This window comes from Poecilia reticulata, linkage group LG14 (genome assembly GCF_000633615.1).
Source record: "Poecilia reticulata strain Guanapo linkage group LG14, Guppy_female_1.0+MT, whole genome shotgun sequence".
NCBI lineage: Eukaryota > Metazoa > Chordata > Actinopteri > Cyprinodontiformes > Poeciliidae > Poecilia > Poecilia reticulata.
The window spans coordinates 16,612,548-16,634,024 of record NC_024344.1 but is presented as its reverse complement, the minus strand read 5'-3'; the positions used below and the strand labels follow the sequence as shown (position 1 = coordinate 16,634,024).

The following is a 21,477-nucleotide window of genomic DNA, read 5'->3' as shown; positions in this document are numbered from 1 at the left end:
TTTTATCACATTATGACCACAGGCCTCAGTATATTTTATTGGGTTTTTAAATGTGGTAATAAACCAGAACTAAGTGCATGAATTTGCAGTGAAGCATGTAAAATGTTTGCCAGGCATGTGAATTCAGCCTCCCTGAGTTTCACTGCAGCCGAACACTGGAAGTTATTTTAAATATCCAAAATAAGACACGACAACCAAAACTAATTAAAAAAAAACACGGCATTCGAAACCAATAAATAAAATGGTTTACGGCGACACTAAAAAAAAGAAAATTACCCTTCAAAAAATATTAATCAGAATGGAAATTATTGAGCTCTTTTTCATTTATTACATTAATTTAATTATTCTTAATGGCTCAGAGTTATTGATCTGTGTAATTGAAAAGGTTAGCTTATATTTTATACATCATTAAAATCGGAGGATCTTTTTTGTTTTGTTTTTCAGAATTTTCAAAACATAAAATGTAAATTTTTTTGTACTTACAATGTAGAATATCACAAGACATTAATAACGGAAATAAATGACATCACAATTGAAGCTTTTCATTTTTAGTTCATTTGTGTTGACTTTTAAAACAAATTTACCTTGAAAAGTTCTTAAATTTCACTGTGGGAAAACGGACAAATCCTGATCTTTGTTTTGGTTTTTTGTGATAAAATCATAAAAAAAAAACTATTGATGTTTGGAGTCATAAGGTGAACGAACTTTAAGGGAAATGAAAACAGTTATACTGCCCTCTAGTGTCCCAAATAAGAAAATGTGGGAGAAATAATTTGCATTTTCTGTCCAGACTTCCTAAGACTCGCTCCATGGACAACCTGCTGTCCGCTCTGGAGAACGGTCTTCCTCTGACCCGGACATCCAGTGACCCGAACTTGAACAAGCACTGCCAGGAGGGCCGCCCGGCCCCAGAGCCCTCGGCCGCGGCGGACGACCCATCTGCAGGCCACTCTGAGGACGACCTGACCAACGAGGTGGAGGAGGAGGACGAGGAAGCGGCGCCGCCACCAGCAGCTGGTCCGGGTCTGGACCAGAACCACAAAAGTGGATCGGGGGCAGAGAAAGAACCCTGTCTGACCACGCAGCCCCTGCCGTCTCCGCCGCTCCCCCCAGTCTGCGACTCCCCCACTCGCTCACAGACTGCCTTCGTCACTCCGGTCCTCCACCAGGCGTCGCCTCGGACCCCCAGCCCGCCGCTGCCGCCGTCTCCTCCGCTGGAGGCGGAGAGTCCGGGCGGGTCTCCAGAACCCGCCTCCCCGTCCCACAAGCCAGAGCCCTGCTTACCTCTGCCCTGCAAAAACACCCAGCCTGCAGCCAACGCCTCCACCCTACTAACCAACGGACACGGCGACGGCGAGGCTGACGAGCTGCCGCCGCCCGGCGCCCTGCTGGCTGCGAGGCAGCAGACGGCCAGCATGGACGACTCCACAGAGACGCTCACAGATGAGGGCGAGCCGCCGCCCGCCTCGTTCCCTCTGCTCCACCAGAGCCGCTCCAGTGACGACGAGTCGCCGCAGAAAGACAAGGACAGCTCAAAGACGGAACCGGTGAAGGGAAGAGGGAGAACGCCAATAGATTCAGCTGCTCACACAGACTCCATCCTCCGACCTCTGACCTCTCAGCTGTCCGACCTGCCTCTGCTGGGCTCCACGTGGGACGGTGTCCCCGTCCCGGGTCTGGTCCAGTCCAGCTCCAGGCACCCCGGCGGCTACCAGAGCCGCCGGCTGCCGGGTAAGCTGCTGCGCTCGCAGGGCTTCGCCGCCGCCAGCGGCTCGCAGTGCTGCCGCAGGGAGGCGCTCTGCTGCTCCAGCGCCGCCCGCAGCCTCAGCTACTCCCTGGCGGTCCACCAGCTGCTGCCGGCATCGTACTCCTCCCCGTCGGCCTCCAGCTCGCCGCCTCCGCCCCACGCCCCGGCGTACCTGGACGACGACGGGCTGCCGGTCCCGCTGGACGCCGTGCAGCAGCGGCTGCGGCAGATCGAGGCCGGATACAAGCAGGAGGTGGAGGTGCTGCGGCAGCAGGTGAGGCAGCTGCAGATGAGGCTGGAGAGCAAACAGTTCAGCACCCCGCCATCCGAGCCGGACGTCGACTACGAGGACGATATCGTGAGTTTCTTCTTCTTCATCATTCTTCTTTTTGCAGATTTCATAAATATTTTTCTCAGTTTTTCTAGTCTAGTTTCTTTGTAGAGCAACGAGGCATTTCAAAGTGCTTTACGTCATAAAAACATTGTTCAGCCACCAATTATGAAACAATCGATAAACATCACATTTTGTCAGATGTTTTCTAAGCGTCTGTTACTGCGTGTCCTCTAAAATGTCCGGCGTTTTCCAGACGTGTCTGCGGGAGTCGGACAACAGCAACGAGGAGGACTCTCTGTCCACCCACAGCGAGGACCGTCTGTCTGAGGGCAGCTGGGATCGAGTCGAACCCAAGGACACAGAGGTCAGCGTCTTTCATCCACAAACAGATCCTGTCTCTCTGTCCTGTCAAGGAGCAGCTCTTGACATCCTCCACTGCTGTGTGTGTGTGTGTGTGTGTGTGTGTGTGTGTGTGTGTGTACACACAGGTGACGAGGTGGGTCCCCGACCACATGGCCTCACACTGCTTCAACTGTGACTGTGAGTTCTGGATCGCCAAGAGGCGTCACCACTGCAGGTGGGGCTTATATCAGTAAATATGACGACATATTTGAATGTAGTCATTACAAGCAGAAACTTGAATTTACCTGCTTTACTCTGATACCAGTAAAGTATCCAGTGCAACCAACTACCTTCAGAAGTGACCAGACTAGTAAACTGCATTTCCATTCAAATAGAATCGAGCAAATTGAAATTACAAAAATTAATCTGCTTACCAATTTCAAAAATACGTTTTTGATAAAAGGTTTTTATATTGGATTAACGTTTTTTTCAACCGTATTGAAATGTGTGTAATGGAGACTTTTTTATAAATTTTTTTTGCATCACACCAGTTTGTGTAGAGCAGCTTATTTGTAACAGCAGCTTTTTGGAACAATGCACACAAGTTGAGTTTGTCATTCAAAAGTGTTAAATGCACAGCGGTTCTGTAAGATCACCAACTATAATTTTTAAAAAAAGCCTGATTATGTCCGCTGTCATCTCTGTACCACTATTAGAAAATTTTATGGAATTTTTTTTGTTTTCTTTCCATAAATGCGTCAAACATTTAGCATCTGAGCCGCTACATACATCTGTTGACCGAGTTGTTCGTTTTCAAGCAGGAAACATCTTTAGACCTGCAGTCAGAACCCCATTGTTTTTTTTGTTTTTTTGGGGGGTTTTTTCCTGCAGGAACTGTGGTAACGTGTTCTGCAAAGACTGCTGCCACCTGAAGCTGCCCATCCCGGACCAGCAGCTGTACGACCCGGTGCTGGTGTGCAACACCTGCCACGACCACCTGCTGGAGTGTCGCACCCGCGAGATCCGCAGCCAGCAGCTCAAGAAGGCCATCGCCACGGCGTCCAGCTGAGAGGACGCACAGCGACGCGTGGCGACCACCTCTGCTCCGCCCTGCTCGCTTTGGAGCAGAGCGACACCCCGTTGGCGACCTCCTCGATGCGCCGTCGTCATGGCTACGGAGGGGCTACGAAAGAGACTTTTTGTCTTGAAACGCAGAGGCGCCCGAGACTAGAAGGTGTGACGCAGGTTAGCGGGAAGCGGAGGTGACGATGATACTGTTGGGACATTTTTTCAGCCCGGAGCGCTGCAGCGTCCTGCTGCCCCCTGTCCCCCTCTGTTCACCCCGACATGACGTCCCGTCTCTGTCCACCTCCTTTGTCCACCATCCTGGCTGGACTCCGTCTCGCTCCCCAGAGGACAATCGCTCTACCTTCGCGTGTCGGGGGGGGCTCCCGACGGCCTCCGCCTGTACCACTGGAGGCGACTTTAAAAGAGGAAAGAAAAACAATGCTGCTACAGTATTTAAAAGTCTAATTTTGTATTTTTATTTTGTGCACTACTAGCTGTTGTGTATTTGAGGGAGACCAAACTTGAGCAAAAAGGGAGAAATCTGCTGTTTACTTTGCTAACTCATCTTATTCCTTAGAGCCGGAATGTAACGCGCCCTGGGGAAGACTGGATACCGTTTCCGTTCTCGCTGGAGTCCTTTAAGTGTTTGTCGCTGCCGCGTGTTCTCAGACCTTCTGTGTGTGCACAGTCAACGTGGTTCTGTGTTTGTCGCTGCTTCGCTCGGTCGCGGCGTCGGACGCCCCGAACATCGCCGCTTGTTTTTTCGGAGACGACGGCTGAGAGGAAAGTGGAAGACGGGAGTCGGGATGTGAGATTTTAAAGGTGCTGGCGGCTTTTCCGTGACGACTTTGTGCCGAAACTCTCGTCTGAACATCTCAAGCTTGTGAACTGGATACAGAATACCCAGATTTTCTTTTTTTTTTTTTTCTTTTTTTTCTTTTGTCTCCCATCTCTTTCCTCCCCCTAAAAAATGTTTTTGTGTCTACTGGTTGTTTCTTGAATCAATAGTGCCATATTTGGTTTTTGTCTACTTTTAAAAGCCTTTTTTTTTTTTTTCTGAACAGCAGCAGGTTTCTAATTGGCTACGTCTGTGTATGATTTATTGGTGCAAATATTTAGCTGCTTAATAACACTGATTTAAATTAAGATTAACAAATTGTTGAGTTTAGATAAAGACAACGATGGGATATAACTGAATTAGCAAACCGTTTCTGGGTTTAACCGTTGTGTAATGTTTGCGATGTTGTTTTTGCACGATATCGAAGTCTAAATTTTCAAGGCGATCAAAAATGTAACAAGCTCTTATCTGATCAGTAGTGATGGCTAAAACCCGTTACCTAATAATTGTTGTAAAGAAAATGCACTGTAAAACTGAAATCCCATGAGTTAAAAATAAACCATCATATCAACTCGATACCTGTGTCTGTCAAAAATCACTGACTCCCAAAACCTTCAGCCTTTTAAGCACTTCTAGTGACGTCAGCATGGAGGAAACGGCTGCTCCATTGTAGAGAGTTAATATCACATTTATCCCAATAAATAAGCATTAATTTTTATATTGAGACGCTGAACATTTGGCAGTATGAAATAAAAACATCCTGATTCAGTGTTCACCTCCAGAGCTTTTTGTCGGTTTTGATACAAAAGACCATCAAAGTAAAAAGATTCTTGGTTTTCAACTTTTCTTATTTATTTTTTTACAAAAGAAAGTTTTGAAAGGCTAATTGTATTAATATATTCTGAGATTAGAGAAAAACCTGATGATGGTGTAAAATCTGCACAATTTTAGCTAATCTTTCCACCAGATTCTTTACAAACTATTTTAGCCTCAATCAGATTGAATGGAGAGACTTTTTTAACCCTTTCATGCATAGTGGCCACTACAGTGGACAGCTGTCTAAAAGCCACGTTCTTGTGCGTCTTGTGGATTTTTATGTTATAAATGCACACAGACCACTGAATTGGACACTAATGCATCATAAAATGCACCATCAACTGCTGGCCATCAGCTGCAAATGCAAGAAATTTTTGTTGCATCCAATATGGCCGACAGACAAAAGCACGCCGTCCAACCCGGTCCCTCCTTCAACTGTTGACGACGCTTGCAGGTAAAAAAAAAAACAAAAATTGTGACATCAAATAACCCCTAACGAACAATACTACTGATGTATTTTTCAAATAATAACTATGTATTTGGAGAAAATTACAATTGATCATCTAAAAAACATAAGAATTTTTTTTTTTTTACGAAGGTTTTCCTACCTTTTTTTGTCTTAAGAAAATAAAATAAAAAATTGGAAAGAAATCCTGACAAAGGATCATAATTCATGCATGAAAGGGTTAAAGTCTTACCACAGGTCTGGACTTTGACTAGGTCATTCCAAAACGGCTTTGATCTGATGCTCAGATTGCCTCCTGGAGGTAAACATTAAGTGTTACTCAGTCTCTATCAGGTTTTCTTACCACACAGCAACAGCATGATGCTGCCACCACCGTGTTTCACAGGCAGATAATGTGTTTATGGTGATTTGAAGTGTTGCTTTTTTTTGCCTTAGATGCTGCTCTGGGACACAAATTACATTTCGATCTAATTTGATCAGACTTTCCCAAGTTTGCAGCGCCCCCTACACGGCTTGTTGGGAACTGTAAACAGGACTTCCTACGGGACGCTTTCAGCTTTACTCTTGCTGCTACTCCATAGAGACACCTGATGCAGAGAGTGTTGAGGTAAACTGAGCTCAGAAAATTCATGCGTGAACATTAACTCATTTTGTTCTACTTGTTTATTTTTTCAGGCAAGCATGGAATAATCCCAACTCCACAGAAAAGCTTTTACTGTCCGGGAGATTTTTTTTTTTTTCCTTTCATTTTAGTCTTCGGTGGCTGCTGCAGCGACTCTTGATGCCACTAGATGGCGTTTATTCACCAACAGAAACACAAACACAGAACCTTCAACCAATCAAATCAAGAGTTTTACGTGACTTCAAAGTGAGATATTAACTCATTTCTTTTTCTGGTATGAGTGAATAAAGTTCCTCTTTTTTATATATATATATATATATATATATATATATTTTTTTTTTTTTTGGAAGACTTGTAAGGAAAGTAGAAGTTAATCTGCATGAGTCTCATGATGCTTAAAAAGTCACACAGTTATCCGTGATTCTGACCAAATATGTAAACTTCTGAATTCAAAGAAAATTGCTGAATCATCTCTAAAAAAAATGATCTGACCACATTTTCTGGCATTTAGCAAATTGAAATGATTTTGCTAATTCTAACTAACTTAAAAAGAGAAAGCTTTGGTGAGACTAAACTTCAGACAGCGAGATAAAAATATCTTTATTCAGTGTATGTAAATTTCTGGCGTCGGCTGCAGGAGGGCTGGACTTCCACAGAGTTTCATTGCAGTTACTTGGAAGCGTGTCGTTTTTTCCAGAAGTGAAACACAAGCCAAGTCCTGCTTTTAAGAAGAACTGCTGTTAATGTTAACTCAGCATGATCAATAATTCAAGCTGATGCTAATCTAGGGCTCCACAAGGTGAATGAAAATAAAAGGTGACAGCTCCCAACTTTTTATGGTTGGAAAAGTTCAGGTGGAGTGCTGCGATATTTTTATTTTTATTTTTTGCAAACCTTTGCACTACGGCCATTTCCACGGCCGCGCTGCGCCTGAAAATTTACAGTTTTTGACACGTTTCTCTCAGGTGTATGCAAGCAGAGCTAATCCCTCCTGAGTCAGGTCAGAGGTCACCGAGAGCTCGTCAGATGGGATCGGTTTCACAAATACTCAGCTTGAATTTAAACTGGCTTCTACAAGATTTTGATTGTCGAGTTTAAATAGATTTAAAATTCATTAAAATGTCTGTACGTGTAAGGATTATTAAAGGAAAAAGATTTCCTCAGTTCTCATCCTGGGTGAGCTTTTAAACTGTAGTTTGATGAGTCCAGTAGGGCCGTCAAGGTCAGATGGGTGTCTGTGCCTCCCGTCCATCCTGTGGATCCTTCAGATTGTTGACACCTGTGGGAAGTTTTCCATGATGCTAGCAGTTCAAAGGTGAGAATCGTATTGGTGAAATATGTCCTAAACATCTTCATCCATTGTTTGGTCGTTGTGTTGTGATTAAATCTCTAATTTCTCCTTTGGGTCTGGTCAAATTTAAATCCGGCTTAAATTAGATTAGAATTTGTCCTAAACTATATGAATTCGTGCAAAATTATAAATCATCAGAGCGAGTAAATGAAAACATCCTGACTCAAAAGATCAGAAACATTGGAAAAATCTTTAGGCTGAAGCTAAATGATGATTAAATTATTCAAATCTGAGTGAAGGCATTTATTTATTTTTTTTATAATTGGTCCCGCTCCCTGTTAAACCCGTCGCCCACCACACTGATGCTAATATAAGTGCTAAATTCTCCAAGCATGTTGAGATTTTTTTCTGTTCCATGTTATATATGAAAACATTGATGGTTCAAGTGCAGAAAGTCCTCATGAAATCCAACTGCAGTACATCTGGAGCTCCTCACATCAGTTCTGCTGATACTGATGCAGCATACTGAGGCAAAATCACAGCCGGCCCAAGGCATAAACAAGCAGCGCTGCTGCTTTAGCCCCTCAGGCCAGCAGCACACACACACACACACACACCCTCATAAGAGTGTTTGTCATCCCACACAGAATACAGAAGCTAACGTTTGTATTTTTGCTCATCAGAAATATCATTTTTCTATATTTTTTAAAGGTTTTAACATTTTGTCAAGTTTCCTATTTGTCATTTAAAGTAAAACGTCTGCTGTCATAATTTTGTAAATAATGTATCTGGTGTATGAGTGATCATTGTGAATCCTCTGTGTTCAACCACTGAACACTAAAACATGTTATCTCGAGTTTTCTCACTATTATTTATAAAGGTAAGTATATAAATATAATAACTGTCTATTATTAAACTTTTTTTTTTTGCTCAAGTGAATTAATGAGCCACAAAAAGCTGCTAAAAGGGGAAGTCCCAAATTTTGGAATTGGGATCCTACAGGGTGATCACATACCAGTAATGTCTTACCTGCAATAAATAACTCTTAATTTGGATGGACAAATAAATGAACATAATTTAAATGAACAAATAAATAATATATTGAGGTTGAAACTGATCAGAGTTGGGGCGAAGAACAAAACTGACTTCTACATTTTTAAAACGGCAAGTCCACAAATTTCATAGCAGTTTACATAAAGACGATATTAATAAACAGCTATGATGTTCCTATCTTGTCTTTAAAACTAATACGTGAAAAAGATTTTTCCTGTGACATTTCCAGTGCTGTTTAAAAGCCACGTAACATTAAAAAAATAATTCGTGAGATGTGCGGTTCAGTTGTTGCCTTGGTACTTGGAGAATTTAAAACATATATTAGCATTAGCATGATGGGAGCGGGGTCCCTAATCAGACTCGGGCCTCATATAATTATGAGCTGTCGAGATGCGCTACGGTAGGAAAGAGTGAGGGTGGCAGTTCGTCAGAACATTTAATTTCCCCTTTGAGTTGAGTTCAGAGTTTGCATGACGCTGTCAGCTGGTTTAAAAAAAAAATGCCTCCGATCCAGACCATTTGGTTTGAATAATTAAAATAATCATTTAACTTAAAGAATTTTTTTGTAATGCTTCTGATCCCTTTGAGGGCCTACATGACTGAGTCATGATCAGGTCTTTCTGATTTCATCACAGATCATCAGGAAGCTGCTTGACTCAACTATTGCGTTCTTTTTTTGGAAAAAAAAAATAAAAAATCGGCTCCCTCTCTCACCGGGAGCCAATTGATGGGGCCCCTGTCACTCGGACTCTGATCACCGCAGAGAGGCGATACCCGAAAAGGAGGAGGCGCCAAGCGTTCTTCCCTTCCTTTGGTTGCGTGCTGATAGATAAGTAAGGACCCCCACCGCCCGCCCTGAGGAATGCGATCACATCGGAGGGAATCGAGTCATTGTGTCGCTTTCTCTCGGCTCATTCAGAGACGCTCCAACATGCAGCAGCTGCTGATCCTCCCCGTGCTGCTCTCATCCCTCTGCACGGTGTGCGCCGGAGCAGGAGGTAGGTCACCACTCCTGATTTTATTCATTTGCGCAAAAAAAAAAAAAAAAAAAAAAGGATTTTAACGGTTAAATCAAGGGACAGTTTAGAAAATAATTTTGTTGTTGATTAATAATGCTCATGATCATTTTCTGTACTCACTTATTTCTAATGTTAACTGTACTTGGATGCGGAGATGTGCGCACCTGTCTTTGTTGCTGTTTTATTGAGACGGTAGAATAAGATTGATTTGGTTCCCAGTTTAAATATTCTCTAATTCCACAAAGACGGAAGAGAGGGAGAGAGGTGATTAAAAATTTAAAAACGAGACAGACGTGTGCGCATGATAGATCGCTCCTCGGATAAAATTACCAGGAGCCGAGCGGCGGGACAGCCGCACCTGCCCCGTCCGTCACACGGGACGAGGCTCTCCAAAGCGCGTCCTGAACTGACTGCGAGCTGCGTGGGAGGGCAGGAGAGGGGTCCCTGCACCCCCCTCACCCCCATCTCCCCCCACCCCCATCCACAAAGGCGTGAGGCGGAGACGCATGCTGTGATTCCCTCATTTGCCCGTGAGGACGTCGGACACCGTCCTCTCTCTGGTGGCGCACCTGCTCGGTTCCGCGCGGAGTCGGTCTGTGACAGATTGCGGGGTGCCGTTTGCCGCATAGATCCGCGTCGTGCCAGACGATCACGTCTCCAAATAAACAACGACGGGTCGCAAAAGGGTCTCGTTTGCGCTCTAAAGCGCAGACGTTATCGAAATCACCCGGAGCGTCAAAATTACGCATGAAGAGCAGCAGTCAGATCAGATTGCGCAGACGACTCAAAGTGTCGGACCGATTCCCATGTGAAGAGCTGAGGGTCATTAAGGAGCTAATTAGCCCCTCTGCAGCCCTCATGGTGTCCGTCATCCCGCACTGAGCCGCTCTGTGACCTCCGGGGCTTTGCGCATAAAAGGCGCAGCGGCGCTCTCCAGATTTTACGTGTCGTTTTCCGCTACTAAAGATGCGCCAACTTGGCCAGAGTTGCAGTCATTTACATGTTTACGATGTTTCTAATGGGGCAGAATGAAAAGGGGCCGTTTAAGCCAGCTGTGAAGGAAAAGGAAGAATCCCGGAGCTGTGCAGGAATCAGACTCACTGAAACTCTGTTGGAGTTCCAGATGTTTGCACAGAGACATTAAACACAGAGAACAGTGATAGTCCGCTTTTGCTCCAGCTAACAGAAGCCACTTCAGAAGACGACAGCAGAGGATGCAATAACATTTATACTAAATTATGACAAAGAATTGATGTGTAGCGTCTTACAAACAACATTCATTTCCATTTAATGTTTCAGGTTTTGTCACATTGCGTCATGATATGGTGTGGTGGAGGTGAGGCAAACGCAGCAGGACCCAGGTAGAATGAAGAGAAATGATGGTTTTAATTAAAAATCCACAAAAACAAAATCCAAACATACAGGCAGCACAGCAGAGAAGAACGGAAGGCAAAAGGTCCACGACTGAACAGACTGGCACAGAGAACAAGGACCCGACAAGAGACAAAGGACACAGGTGGACTTGAATACACAGGGAGGGTAATTAGGGAACAAGACACACCTGGGAAGTAATCAAGGGGGAAGAGACAGGAAACCACAGAGACTCAGGGAAACAAAACCTAGAAATTAAACACACACACAAAAAAAAAACCCTCTAAATCCTCACCCATTGTGCCCTAAAAGCTACAATATACTTGGTTAGGATTTTATGTGAAAGACCAACACAAAGTTTAGACAGAAGTGGAAGGAAAATGACCAGTGGTGCTTTTTGAAAATATGTTGCCAAGAAATCTCTGACAGCTGACAAGGGGGGGGAAAAAAATAATCAAAAGTTCCTTTTTTTTGACAATATGTAGACAGCTACAGACTGTCATTTTGCCTGAATATATGTAGTTATTCCTGCCTATACATTCAGAACCCCACAACACAAACCAAGGTCCGAAATTTAACTTCACACATTATCAAATAAGCTAATAACAGTTTAAATAGGATATCACACCACCAAAAGGTTATTAATAGTTGTAAACATATATTCATGCTCTGATTGAATAACAAACCAAAAAAAATGTAAAACAACAAAAATAGTGAGCCTGTCAGTTTTTTTTAGTTCGCATCAATCACAGAGTTTTGTTAACACAATCGATTGAAACTTTAACCTAGATAAATTCCTAACTATTGATATGTCTAACGGGTAGAAGAAAATAAAAAGCATCCCCACAGTATGATGCTGCCACCACCACGTTTCTTCAAGAGGACGCCGGTGTGTTCAGGTTGAGGTGCAGTGTTGGTTTTCCACCGCATAGTGTTTGGCATGTAGTGCAAAAAATACACACCTTGAGTCTTGAGTATCCGCTCTGTGTGTGTGTGTGTGTGTGTGTGTGTGTGTGTGTGTGTGTGTGTGTGTGTGTGTGTGTGTGTGTGTTTGCCTAAGTTCTGCTAAATCCGAAGTTCTGTCGATGTCATGCAGGTGAAAGTTGTGCTGTGAATTGCGCAAATTTCCGCCAGAACGAAGCGTTTGCGTCGACAGCTCCGTAATGTCCACCATTCATCCAGAAACTCGTGTCTGTGCGCGCGCGTGGGAGCAGCGGATAGATCCGTGTCGCGCGCCCCACACCATGGCTTTGAAATGCTGCGTTTGTGCTCACATTTCAGGGAGTTTCAGATCTGACCAGACCGGAGCGTGTTTGCTTTCTTCCCGCTGGCTTCTGCTCACCGGCACAGCCTTCAGATCCACTGAAAGCCGCTCACAGCATTGTTCGCTCTGCTCACAGGGATAAAAACCGCCCATTGGTCCAGGCTGGAGCGGACCGACATCTGATTGGATAATGAAGACCAGCAATTGAGAACAATAAAAAAAATAGGCATTTTGTAATTGAAGAGGGTTATCGATTAATAACTATCCAACGCCTGATTAGTAACAATGTTGTGCAATTCTCCTTCTGACAAATAGATTTCCCGTATTTGTAGATCTGTGTATTCAGAAAGCGTGACTTTTAATAATAGATTAATACATTGGACGCTTTTTTGTTTTGTTTTGTTTTGTTTTACACCTATTCTTTTCACTACTGGTGGACTGGTATTAGCCTAGTAGCTTAAATCATACAACTTATTGTGGACTCTCTCTCATTACATAATACATTCATGTAATTTAAAAAATATATTTATCTTAATTTTTTTACAGTAACTCCCAACCCTGCTATTAGGCAGTTTTACCAGCGTTGAGATTTTCTCCTCTTTAGAAGCTTTTAGCCCTTCGTCCGTTTTAAGCTAACTTTAACAACCAGCTAAGCTAATGCTAGTCCTCCATTTTCATTATAACAGACAAATTATACATTTCTCAGGCAACAAAACCAGCAAAAACAAACCCTCGGCTGACACAGCATTCATCTTAAAGCTTCCCTGTGACTCCTGGAAGTTTTCCTGCCATTGTGGGATTTTTTTTTGTCTCCGTTAACTATATCAATGTGCTCCATTTAGCTTTCCAATGTGGGTTGTTTCAAATTTCAGTCAAGTTTTAATTTTGGGACTCGAATGGACCGTATCAACATTTTTCTCGAACCAAGAACTAAAATGTTGATATAGTTATCTATTCTAAAGCTAAAACCCACATATTATCAAGTGAAGAATAATCTTATTATGGCAACTCATTGGTTCTATAAATAGCGTCCCGAGATCTATCAGCTCTGCTTTGTAGTTGGCATGTCTTTGAAGACCTCACACAGCTGTGGGTGTTTTCACATTTACCTGCAGACCTACTGGAGCCTCCAGACAGTGTTGGAGATTAATTACGGCCCTTTAATCCGCTCACCATCCAGGCTGTAGTGACTAAAAGTAATTAGAAATTTCTGAGTTTGCAAGATGTCCACTTAAACCCTCCCAGCCCCCATCAGTGCCCAAATGTATGTAAATCCTGTAAGACCAATTCAATAACACATTTTAAAAAATGTATCATAGACATGAGCATCTTCTAATATTCTGTGGTAGATTTTTCCTCTAAAAATATTTGACCCTGAGGTTTTGCATATTTTCAAATCTTAGCAGAAACAAAAACAATCAGGATGACAGAGGAACCAAGCATTGAAGTCCTAAACAGTTTGCTCCAAGAAGGAGACCCTCCCCGTTATTCTTCAGTCTAATAGATATATAATTTTATAAATATTTGATTTCTCAGAGCAAAAGGAGGAAACATGCAAACTAATAGCAGATTACTAATAAACAGTTTGAGGTGGAGCTCTATGTTTACTCTGATGAGGCCGAAAGATAAAGCGACAACTTTTTATTGAATGGAATCACTAGGAAGCTTACTTTACAGTTTAAATAACAAGAGCAAACATCCACAAGGACAATACCCTGTTTTCAGAAGCAAAGCAAAATAAACCAGTTATATGAGGCGATATTTGTATATGTGCATAAAATCCTCCTGGACTCCTGCCAGACGACACGCCAACATGAAAACTTCCCTTTCAGCTCTGACAGAAAGCTGCAGCTTGTTGCTGTCAGTCAGAAGTGAACGTGACTGACATTCAGACGGCTTGCATTCATCACAGCGGAAAAATAAACGCTAACATTTGGTAAATAAACTATTGTTTCTATTTCAGGCTGGTGCTACTACAGCCAGTCAACCTGCGATCATCCGTGCAACGGTGAGTTTTTCCAGAAGTTAAGGTAAAATGATGACTCATTTTTTAAGGAAAACGCGTGATAGTGATTTGACAAATAAATTCCATTGTTTAACATGTTTAGAATTTGGTTAGGACTTGTATATATCAGGCAAAAAAAGTACACAGGCCCTCTTATCTATCAGTCATGTGTAAATAAAGCATTGAAACATATTTTTAAACAGATGGTTTAAACAAATGTTAAAACTGAGGTCATGTGTTATTATTCCATTGAATTTCTTCAGACTATTCTTGTCATGTTAAGATAATTTGGTAAGATTCTGACCTTTAACATGGTTACAATAACATCACAAGCAAAGGAAAACAACAAAAAACCATATAATTAACCATTAATATGGATAATTAAGAGAAAAAAGTAGTTTTGAAATCATTTTAGCCTAAATCTAAACCATGACAATGGTTTATATTGTCATGGTTTAGACAATCTAAACAATGATTTCCTGCTTATATCAATCTGTCCTCTATAAATGTTTACATTTTGGAATTGCCTTTTGCCCTGTTATAAGCATATTTCTGAAATAAAAAAATGGATCCACATAATCATCACTACAAAAGTCAATCCAATGTATTACTTAATGAAATGCAGAGAAAAACAAAGGACCAGTTGATCATCCCTGTGGGACTCTTAATCTGACGATTCTGGAACAAATTGATTGTCATCTCCTCAAACATCTCGACAGCAGTCAGTCATCACTAGTGTTCCTACTGTTTTAGTACCAGAGAAGTGGGCCGGCGGCAACGTGGACTGTGGAGGAAAATCCCAGTCACCCATCAATATCGTCACCAGGAAGACTGTGAAAGATGAGCGTCTGACTCCGATAGAGTTCAAAAACTACCAGCAGACCTTCAAAAATTCTCTCACCAACAACGGCCACTCGGGTGAGCGCAACGTCAAGTGACCTTCGAAAGCTTTGAAGGCGTTTGTGCTCACACTGTGTCTGTTCCAGTTAAGGTCAACATTCCTATAACCAGCACCATCTCGGGCGGAGACCTGTCGACCACATACAAGGCCGTGCAGTTTCACCTGCACTGGGGCAAAGATGGCGGGCCCGGCTCTGAACACACCATCGACGGGGAGCAGTACCCCATGGAGGTAACAGACCACCAGATATATGTATAAAACTCTAGCTTGGACATCAGCTGAACCATGAACTTTACACTGATGGCAGTAAACTTTCTTTTTCAGTTGCACATCGTTCACATGAAGAGCAGTTATGCCGACCTGACAACAGCCCTGCGGGATCCAAACGGGGTCGCAGTTCTCGGGTTTTTCTATGAGGTAATTCTGCTTAACTCTTTTTTATAGTTTGCTCACATTTCTTACAACAATAAGACACTTATCACATGTCTTTCTGTTTGTGTTAAGGTGTCCAAGAGTCCAAACCGAATGTACGACACCATCATCAATGGGGTGCAAAGTGTCGCATCAAAAAGTAGGTGTTGAAAGTTTCTGCACAAAATTCCAAAACCTTGGTTGCTCGTAGCCGTGTGGCTAACATGGCGGTGTTTGTGTTTTCAGATGTGAGCTTCTCTCTGCCCTCCATCTCCCTGGCACAGCTGATCCCTCCTGAGCAGAAACTGACTTCCTACTACCGCTACAGGGGTTCCCTGACCACCCCGCCGTGTTCCGAGTCTGTGGTCTGGACTGTGTTTGAAACCCCTATCCCTCTGAGCATGGACCAGGTTAGAACAAGAGATGACATTTTATGTTAACTTTGAGTCTTTTTCCTCAATCTGCAGCTCAACATTTGCATCAATCTTCTCTTGCAGATGAAAGCTTTCTCCACGGTCCAGTTCTACGACGGCACATCGATGGTAAACAACTTCAGGCCTGTCCAGCCCCTCAACGGCCGACTGGTGTACCGCTCAGCAGGCGCCACGCTCTGGGTCAGCTCAGCCCTCCTCGCGGCTGCCCTCACAACGGCACTGGGGCTGTCCCAGCCCAACTAACAAGCGAGTCATCCCACGCTGCACTGCGACATCGATAAGACCCAACAGACCTACGCCGGTCCTCAGCTGAGACTCCAACGTAGTTCTGACACGTTTGCAAAAAGACAATGGACCACGTCGTAGTGTAGGGATCGCTCAATTGGTGTTTCCCCCCTTGTGACCCAAATGACGGAGGTGTGTTAGAAACGCCTCAAGGAAGGTGACGTAAGGGTTCAATCAGCATCCATGCATGTAGTAGTGAAGTAGTATCTCTTATGAATGTGCCATAAATCAAGTTACTGGGAAATCTACCTGGGTAATCAAACTCAACACCAAGTCTTCTCTTTGGACTGGATTTTGATTTTCTCTTTGAAGCTCTGTTCTGAGAACCAGTGCGCACGCACGCACGCACGCACGCACGCACGCACGCACGCACGCACGCACGCACACACACACACACACACACTCTCTCTCTCTCTCTCTTTTCACAACTTTAGTTTTTATGTTAACTCATCCACCTTGTCCAATGTCAGGTAAATTTAGTATCTGTTAATACCAGTGTGAGTTGCCAATGGTTTACGGGTCAGCCCCATGACTTGGCACATGATGTATTGTTATTAACGGAGCATGTGAAAGGGATGGAGTAATAGTTATAGATAGACTGAGTCGTAAAAAAAAAAAAAAAAAAAAAAAAGCACCGCAATTCAAAGCGAGACGTCAAAGGAGAATGCAGATCTCATAAAGTACAGCAGGTCACCTCTGCAGTCGGGTCAAGGCCCCTCAGACCGGTCAGCAGCTCTGTTCTGAACCTGCATGTGAGGGAGGCCTTGCTGTAGCTCACCAGAAACCATGAAGAACAGCTGCATGAAATCCTGAAAGCCTGGCAGACTCCCTGTCCACAGAGTCACTTGGGGGCAAAGACACAGATGCTAACATCCCAGGAGTCGAAGATAGCACCAGCCCGCTGTTAAAGACGGATCACAGCCACATAACCAAGGTTTTTATGCACATCATATTTGAAGAGCATGACTGCATGCTGTGATGCTCCAGATGTTTGAGATAAACTACCTGGCTGCTGGAAGTGGGCTTCCCAAATTCACAAAGTGTTTCCCCAGAACAGGCGCTTCAATTTCACAGGAGCTTGTTTTTCAAAACCGCAGTCGTTTCCATGGCTTGTATTACCGGCATTCGGATGTATGGATAATTGTTGACAGAGAGTCGTACCCTGCTCAGCTCTATTTTGTTGTCATTTTGTTTTGTTTTTTGTTTCAAGAAAACATTGCCATTTATAGAGAGGAATATGTGCAATTTGGCAGCAAGGACTGTTGTTACAGTGAGGAAGGATCATCTGTGTATTTTCCATTGCTTCAGAATCCAGTTATATTTCTATGTGGTGTCATTTTACACACGTATTTATGTACTGAGTGTGCATATTAAGAGATGCGATGCACAGTTATTGTTATTTATGTATTGCGCCATTCATATAGAATGCAAACCTATGTATGAAGCTTGAAACTGTTTATTTGTACTCTTGAAGTGTTTGGGACTCCGGGTTGTAATGCTTGAAAGTGTCGTATAAAAATAGAATGTTACTGTTGCTAAATAAACTATATGACTTTTTAAAGATGCCGGCTTCTGTTTGCATGACCACAAATCGAGCACTCAAGTCCAAACTCTGCATTACCTCCATCAAAAAATAAAACTAAAAAAATTTGATTCAAAAAACAAAAAAAACAAAAAACTGAGCTAATTTCCTACAAGTAATCAAATTTAGATTGTCTGTGTAAATATATTTTGTTTATTAAGCTGTCGTGTTACGCAAATGTAAATAAATTAAGTTTGACAAACTTAATTTGATTGCATGTGACAAATTAACAGTTTTATTAAGCTGGAGCTCCATTTTCTTGTTCAGTGCATCTGCAGAACCTAACAGGGTTTGACCAAAGTATTTACTTTTACAGCTTTTCCACATTTTCTCACATTCACATACTTGTAGTGTATTTTACTTGTAGAAGCACATAATTATGCAGTTGAAAGAAAAGAAAAAATTCACACACAAAAAAAAACTTAAGTGGGATTTTGTTTTCAGCTTTGCTACAATAAGGATCTGAATTTGCCTTTAGAAGTGACATAATTAGTTAATAAGAATTCACCACTCTGGGATTTAATCATACATTTGCTAACCTACATCGTCCCGCCTAGCAGGCTAGAAAAGGAGAGACGAGAAAATAGAAGTTGCCAGAAAGCTCATGTTAACTTTGGAGAAAGTGTAAATGCTCACAGGTTTAGACGGATGATCGGCCCACTGGTAGTAATTAATAGTTTTATATTCAATAAATGTGGCTTACATGGAAGAGCAGTAGGACTAAGAGATAACTGGAAGCCATAAAAATATTCTATATGCGATAAGCCATGAAGAAGACGCATGAAGAATTTGAATTAATATGAGTTACAACAACATTTAATTTCCCTTTGAGATCAATCAAATATTTTTTTAACAAAAACGAGAAAAGGATAAGACCAATATGTAACTTTTGCTGCGTGTATGACACAAACCTAAGCTTTTCTTCAACACAGACAAGGGGCGTCTTTTCACACATGATAGTTTGGTTGACTCGATTCGATTGGGGACCAAAATTGCAAACATCTGTTCCAATGTCAGCCAATGCAGTTTGCTTTCACACTGTACTGTGTCAAATGAACCAAACCCTTGGAAAAACCTGTTGCTCCCCTTCCTCTCTTCACCTGTGGTGGCGCTGCAACAAGAACCACCGAAGGAAACGACAGAAAAACCTCTGAAGAAGAACTGAGCGCAGCGTTCTTCATCATGAAATGCAAACAAAATGGAGAAGCGTCACCAGCGCCATAGAGAGAGACACTGGCGTCACATTTTAGCGGTTGTACGATTTCTCTTTTGTCGTTGGTAAGAGACTATGAGCTATTTCTCCTTTGTTTTGGTTGTATTTACCATGCTTTCTATTTTGCATCCCCTCCTCCCATCATGCTAGCTATTCCCCAGCGCCATCTTTAGGGAGTCAAAAGAGTTTTATTGAGCAAACGTGAGCATCCTACAAGAGACCACACACAAAAAGTGAACGAAAGCCTCCTTCATTCTTTTGCAGAGATTTCAGATTCTTCTAGAGTCATGGATATCTGGCAGTGGCTGCTTGTGATGTTTTAGCCAACAGGAGATTAATCACATCAGACCCTGAATGGAAAATCTCAAAAGTTTACATTTTTTACACACAAAAATGTGAAGAATATGATTTGTATTTGTATCCAACCTTCTTGAGGAAGGATGGATGTAGGCCCACGATCACTGCAAGCACAGCTGCAAAGTTTTTAGATGAATCTTTCTACCAGATTTGCACATCTGCACATACTTTTGACCAACAGGAAAGGTCACATCACCAATTTGGCAGTATTTCAGATATTTAAAATAAATACAAAAATTAATTATCTATGTTGACTGATATGAAACTGTGATGTTGTGATGTTTTATTTCCCAGCCATATATAGACCACAAATTCAGTGATGGTCTCATATAATCTCAGCGCTTTCTTCCACTTTTTCCTTGTGGCCTTCTTGGTTTCCTCAAGCAGGAATTGTGTTCTTCTTGCCATATTTCCGTAAAGACCAGATTTGAGAAGTACACACCTAATAGTTTTCTTTTTCTCCTATATTGAGACGTGGATCTCTGCAACTTTCTCCCTGACCTGTTTCCTCCGTTCATTGGTCTTAATGATGCTGTTATTGCTTTCTTAACAAACATCTGAGGCCGTTTAAGAGCAGTTAGAATTATATGGAGATTAAATGATACATAGGTGGACTCCATTTTATGTTTTGGTGACCAGTGAAGGTTCATCTGGGTTTTATTAAAGGATAATAATGCAAAATCATGTTTCAGTGTTCAGACTTTTATCTAAAAAAAACCCCATATAATCCTGTTCTTGAGAGCTCATTAAACCTTTGAAAAAAATACTTGATGTAAATACTTTTGCAAGGCCCTGAAAACCTGTTGACCTTTTTATATTGCTGTCAGCTGCCAGACGCCGAGGTACCTGCCAACTGTGAGGGCCATGGTGCAACCTTAGACAGGAAAATGTTTAGCTTCTGATACTTTCCAGGTATGTAGCAGCCGCTAGCCAACAACAGATCTTCCCGTTTTGCATCACACCCAACTTATCTGTGTCTTACTGCAAGTCGTAATATTGGCAGGAATCTCTCATTGTGGGGGCAGGGAGCAGACTGATCATTTTATCACTATAAGATGAAGGCAATACGTTTAAATTTACCTTCCTAGCATTGTGTGAACTGGTAAACATTGTGTCATCTGGCGCCTGATTTAACGGTGACACTAAAGTCAGGGTTGGTGCAGAACGTCTGCCAATGTTGCCAATTAAGTTGGCCAATTATTGGTCAAGATTGTGTGCAAAAGCAAGTAGTATGATCAGCGGGTCCTTTGGTAGGTTGTACTTTTTAAGATGCCCGGCATGTTATTAGAATTCTCGACTTCTGGGTACAGAACACATCACACAAAGTCAGCCAAGCCAATCAAAGAACAAAATCATTAAGTTGAATACTAATCCCCAAAAGACATCGAAAGACTAGTGAAAGTGATGTGTTCAAAGTAGGGCTGAAATGATTCCTCGAATGATTCGAGTACCTCAACTATTAAAATTTACCTACCTCGAAGCTTCGTTAAATTATATTTTATTATTTAATGCACCGTGTTCCAGACGGGTCCTTATTGGCGTTGCGCTCTCACTTCCGCCTGAGTTGTTGATGATAGCTAAGTGTTAGCAGCATAACGTCCAGTTTTCAAGTTCGGCTCGTGGGGATTTTATTGACTGATGATGATGTCCGGGTTTTTGTTGTTTTTCAGCGGACCAATAAGCATCCTTAAAATGACTGGTGCGATGCCTGGAGTACGGCAGCTTTTCTCCTCCCGGAGCTGCTGCCTGGTGGCGATTCAGAGCGAACGGGGAAGAGCGCTGCAGGTATATTTATACAGGTGAGCAGATAGACTGAACATGGCGGGCGGCTGTGCTTTAGATTTTTGTACAACTTTTCTTCAGGTTAACTTAAAAAGTGAGCTATTATTGTTACAGGTAAATTTTCTAAACTACAGAAAAGTTATTGTTGGCTCAAATGGGACAAATTGGACTGATGTTGATATCTGATAATAACACTGCTCTTATGCTACATTTACCAATGTTTGATTTTACCATTTTTTTATACAATTACTCGATTAATCGTAAGAATAATCGATA

The 21,477-nt window shown here is 42.4% G+C and overlaps 2 protein-coding genes across 6 annotated transcripts in view; both read left to right on the top strand.

Moving 5' to 3' along the window:
* The window catches only part of mtmr4 (myotubularin related protein 4), a 45,940-nt gene extending 41,035 nt beyond the window's left edge, over positions 1 to 4,905 (top strand). For 3 of the 5 annotated variants that reach the window (XM_008428111.2, XM_008428112.2, XM_017308657.1), the window contains 4 exons: positions 791 to 2,105; positions 2,335 to 2,445; positions 2,570 to 2,658; positions 3,315 to 3,492. In XM_008428111.2, the coding sequence (XP_008426333.1) occupies positions 791 to 2,105; positions 2,335 to 2,445; positions 2,570 to 2,658; positions 3,315 to 3,492 (1,693 nt within the window). Of the gene's footprint in view, positions 1 to 790; positions 2,106 to 2,334; positions 2,446 to 2,569; positions 2,659 to 3,314 lie in introns of all 5 variants that reach the window. The other 2 variants (XM_008428109.2, XM_008428110.2) reach the window with 1 other exon arrangement.
* A 4,446-nt stretch (positions 4,906 to 9,351) lies between these two features.
* Positions 9,352 to 17,829, top strand: ca4a (carbonic anhydrase IV a). Its single transcript, XM_008428108.2, has 8 exons — positions 9,352 to 9,575; positions 14,195 to 14,239; positions 14,990 to 15,154; positions 15,223 to 15,368; positions 15,462 to 15,554; positions 15,642 to 15,708; positions 15,795 to 15,958; positions 16,046 to 17,829. Exons 1-8 carry the CDS (start codon positions 9,440 to 9,442, stop codon positions 16,223 to 16,225), a joined length of 996 nt encoding a protein of 331 aa, XP_008426330.1. The 5' UTR covers positions 9,352 to 9,439; the 3' UTR covers positions 16,226 to 17,829.
* Positions 17,830 to 21,477: the final 3,648 nt, after the last annotated feature.